The following is a 5,000-nucleotide window of genomic DNA, read 5'->3' on the forward strand; positions in this document are numbered from 1 at the left end:
ATGGGCTACTAGCGGAATTTTATAAAAATTGGTTTTATATTTTTAAAAGCAGAGCTAAATTTATTGTAGTAATTGCTTTCTTTCTCAACAACAGTAAGTAGATTTACACACACACACACGCAAACACACACACGCAAACAGGAACACAAAATTTCAAAAGACAGGAGTAAATAAGGTGCATAAAGTACATAATTTCATTTATATGTATGAATGAAATATAGTTGTAGGTATTAAATAAATGTGACATTTATTTTAGTAAATAAGTATTTGCTAAATAAATAATATGAACAAGTATTATAAATTTGTTCATGAAGCATGAATGTTCTTTGTATATTATTTAAGTGTTATGTTTGTGAAATAAAAATTGCTGGGAAAAAATGTTCTATATAAATGAATAAACCCGGGGGGACGGTAATGAAAAAAACTCAATTGAGTTTCTATAGGAATTTGTGAACCATAACAAGTGATGAGAAGAAAATGTAAGATACTAACAAAAAAGAGCAAGGGCGATTTTCTGTTGCGTAACTATACATGAGTAAAAGACGTAAATATAATAATATAAAATATAAAATTTTGATATCAAATTACAACATTGCTTCTTAAAAACTCAGGTTACAATTTTTAGGTACTCAAAGTAAAAGAGGAAAGGAAGCAGTGATTTGTTTGTGATCTCATGGTATTTAGAAAATGCAATCTTGTAGAAAACCTTTAGAATAGAATGCAATGAGCTGTTGATACAGTTTTACAAACCAATTATTGACTCTGTACTTCTATAATTGTCTGGTTTGGAATACCAACCAAACAGGACAGATACAGACTCCAACATCCGTTAGGACTGCAAAAAGAATGATTACAATCAGTAAGACTTCCACAGAAAAGCTGTATATTGCACAGATCAGAAGGAAACTTGCCTAGAGACCCCTTACATCCTGAACATAAACAGTTTCAATACTGCAGTTTCGATGCTGCACTAGGGCATTACATGCCAAAACAATTAGACACAGGGACACTTTCTTCCCTTGTGCCATCACTCTACTCATAGTACTGTCTAATTCTAAAACACCTAATTCTCAAAGTATTGTCTAATGTCTATGTACATTTATATATATTGCATGATTGTAGCATTATTTTTATCCTTATCTATTCTCTGTTATTGGTATTGTTGTTGTTACTCTGTTACTTTGCATGTATACTGAGACCTTCTGCACTGGAGACAAATTCCTTGTGTGTCTAATCACACTTGGCCAAGCAAACCTATTCTATTCTGCTCTGCTCTGCTCAATTCAACTCTACTGTACCCTACCCTACCCTACCCTACCCTACCCTACTCTACTTTACTCTATGAAAAGCAAAAGCAAGTAGGCCATTTTATATAATGGGCTATTTTGAAGCTGTGCAAGTAACTAGACTCACTTGTATAGTTGGTAAAATTTAGCTATGTGTATCTAAAATAAGTTGTATATCATTTGAATGAATTAAGGAAATCCCAGATGGCATGTAGTCAGTATATTGTAGTTATTCTGTACATTATTTTGAAGCTGATCTTTGCTAAGCAAGGAAGGAAAGAAGCGAGAGACTTATGTTTCTGAATGGCAAGTATCTCATTGAAACCTGAGATAAGGAAGTGGGTTCCTGAAGACTGCCAAGATACATGTGTGAAACCACTAAAAAGTAGCTCATGCCAGACATCACCAACCTGGTGTCCTATAAAGTTCCAAGATTTGCAGTCTGCATAATTCCCAGGCATCATAGACTTGATAAATTATAATGTTTTTGGAATAGAAATCCTAAAAGGCTGGGGAAAGCTGACTTATACATAGTCATACTTAAGTTGCAGCATAATGTTAGGGCATCTCTTAAAGGAGAAGAGAAAACGGAGAATCTGTGGTTCAGTATTTTGTAGCATACAATCTGTACATTGGATCACAGATAGATTGTTAGATTTATTTAAATGAATCTGTTCAGCTAATAAATCCTATGAAAGAATAAATCAGCTTTGCTTCAGATCTGCTTGCACTAATTTAGTTCCTCCCCTTTTTTATTTTCTTTCCCAGAGGATGTTAAGCAGGTGTTTGGCCAGACCACAATTCACCGCCGTATTCCTTTTAACTGGAACTCTGAATTTGTGCAGCTACATTTTGGAAAAGATCGGAAAAGGCGTCTAACATATGCAGAATTCACCCAATTCTTATTGGTGAGTTTTGACAAAACTTTAAATCTTAACAAAGTACAAGAAGAGTTTTTAAACTGCTATATATTTTCCCATATAGATTTCTTTTTAATCTATAAGTAATTTCAGATTGCTAAATATTTGTGTGCACTTTCTCTCTCCCCCCTCCCTCTTCCTCCCTCCCTCCCCTCTGGTGTGTGTATAATATACATACAAGTAGTTCTCACTTTATGACCATTTGTTCAGCAACCATTTGAAATTTAAAGAATGCTGAAAAAATTGGATTTTCTACCTGTGCCAAAAGTTATAGCAGTTGCAGCGTTCCTGTAGTCACATGATCAGATTTATTGGGTTGGCAGCCTACCTGTAGCTTTCTGAAGGTAGCACAGCTTTCTGAAATCTCAGACAGCCTAGATTGGAATCATTTGCCAGCGAAGCTGTGTCCAAAAAGGAGATAGCAAAGGCAGCAAGGCATTCTGCTTTGGTTGTGGTGGCTGGTTGTGAAAGCAAAAGGTCAGTACAAGGAACTGGAAAAGAAGACAGCTAGGCAAAGAAATACTTACTGGGTATTCATGGGTACTGCAACTTGGTGTCAAACTGATGAAGCAAGATATGAAGAACCATGTCTAAGAAGCATTCATCAGTGAGGTGGATGGCCTAGGTTAGCATAGTAGCCATGGACCCAAAAAGAAGACCGCAAAGGCAGCAAAGTGTTTCTTCTTTGACCATAGTGGCTGTGCATAAAACTCAAAAGGTCAGTGAATAGAACTGGGAGAGAAGACAGCTGTGTGACTGAATGTTTGCCGGCATGGGCATGGGCAGCTGAAGGTCACCAAGGCATGACAAAGAACCCCAGAACCATGTAATTTTTGATGTGTTTGATATCCCACAAAAAAAAGTGATGATGTTCATCCATCGTGTTCGAAGAGGATCTTGACATCTAACAGGTTGTGTGCTGTCCACAATCTGTCCTCAGGTGGCTGGTAAGGCTTACACGGGAATGAAATGTTCTGCCACATGTCGGGCAGATGTGGGGAGCATTGTTGCAGCATTTGCAGCTCTGGGTTTATGGAGTGCTCGCTTCTCTTGTGCTGTGGTTGTTCTTCTGTCCTCAGATGTCTGCTAGCCTTGGTGGATCAGCAGGCACCATGTGAACCATCTTGTGCCAAAGTTTCCCAGGAGATGATGTCAATTTCCAGGGATTTAAAGGAGACTTTCAATGTGTCTTTGTATCGCTTCCTCTGTCCTTTGTGTGATTGCTTTCCTTGAGACAGTTCACCATAGAGAAGCTGTTTGGGGATGCGATGGTCTGGCATCCTTGCAACAAGGCCTGCCCAGAGTGTCTGGCCTTTGATCAGTAGGGTGTGAACTGATGGCAGGCCTGTTCTGGAGAGGACTTCTGTATCTGGCACCTTGTCCTTCCACCGGAATGGAGACAGGTCATGTGGTCATGTGGATGTGGTTCAATTGCCTAGAGTGCCTCCTGTGTACAATCCAAGTCTCATTGGCATACATCAGGTTAGTTAGCACTACTGCTCAGTGGACTTTGAGTTTTGTAGCAAGGCTTATTCAACGGCGGTCCCACAGGTCGGCAAGAAAAGGTACCAGGTAGCTGAAGGGCAGAGATGGTGATTAAGCAGGTGTGTGTGTGGGGAGGGGAATTGGAGTCAGTTTCTTATCTTATTTCAGCTTGGGGCTAAGAAGGACCCAATCTGGAATGGCTTGGATTAGGATGGGTGGTCTGTTATTCTCAGTTAACAACCACAGCAAGGAGTGCCATTGTAATTTGGTACAGTCATGTAATGCCTCATTTTAAGACTACAGAACTTAATAATCGTTCCAAGCATGGTTGTAAATCGACTATCTGTATAGTAGTAATATACTCACAGGTTGTAATCACCTATTATATATTTTTAAAATCAATGGTTAATCTATATTTATTATAATTTTCACAGTTTTTACTGTACATTTCACTGATATATGTTATGTTTCAATAGGATTCATTGAATAGAACTTACTTTGAATACATGTTGATACAACTACCCGTGTGTCTCTGAAAATAAGACCCACCCCCCCCCCAAAACAATCCCTAACCTGATTTTTGGAGCTGTTACTAATATAAGCCCTAGCCTGAAAATAAGCTTGAGTGTATGGGCATGGCCAGCAAGAGAGGTGGTGAGTGCAAGGGGACTAATGGTGTCTGGCAGCAACCGCAGCCCGCTGGCCCCTTGACACAACACAAATACCAACAAGTCTGAGCATGGAGGCAGAGGCCGGGGAGGGGGACAGGTGTGCTGCATGGCTGCCTGACTCACAAGGAGGTTTGCAGAGGCTTCTTTAGTGGCACCAGCTGTAGGAAGAGGCAGAGGGATGGGACAGGCAGGTGATCCAGATGCCCTGCATGGGTGCCTGATCAGCGCAGCCCCAGACAAGCTGAGAGACGGTGGGACAGAGTGGGTGATGCATTGGGATCACCTGTGCCTCTGCCGGCTCTGCTGCACAGTTTTCACCCAGAGGGAGATGAAGCTTTGTCTGCTTGCAAACGGGACGCTTTAACACAGAGCTAATCACTCCATTTCAAACCATCCGTTTTGCAAGCACATGAAGCTTTGAGGCTCCGTCATTTCTCCACCCGGGCGAAAAGTGTGGTCGCCTATGGGGTGCTTCGGAATGAAGCGATTTGTTCCATTCCCAAGCATCCCATAGGCGACTAATCACTTTTCGCCTGACAGAGAAATTATACTGACAAAGCTTTGTCTCCCTCTGGGTGAAAAGTGTTTGGGAGCTACCACCAGTCCCACCCTCTCTATCCCACTGTCGTATTGCCCGT

The 5,000-nt window shown here is 40.5% G+C and overlaps 1 protein-coding gene across 2 annotated transcripts in view; it reads left to right on the top strand.

Moving 5' to 3' along the window:
• The window catches only part of SLC25A13 (solute carrier family 25 member 13), a 135,876-nt gene that overhangs the window by 70,146 nt on the left and 60,730 nt on the right, over window positions 1–5,000 (top strand). For both annotated transcript variants that reach the window (XM_081933511.1, XM_081933512.1), the window contains exon 5: window positions 2,055–2,194. In XM_081933511.1, coding sequence (XP_081789637.1) covers window positions 2,055–2,194 — 140 coding nt within the window. The remainder of the gene's footprint in view (window positions 1–2,054; window positions 2,195–5,000) is intronic.

Source organism: Natrix helvetica, assembly GCF_964273705.1.
Source record: "Natrix helvetica genome assembly, chromosome: Z".
NCBI lineage: Eukaryota > Metazoa > Chordata > Lepidosauria > Squamata > Natricidae > Natrix > Natrix helvetica.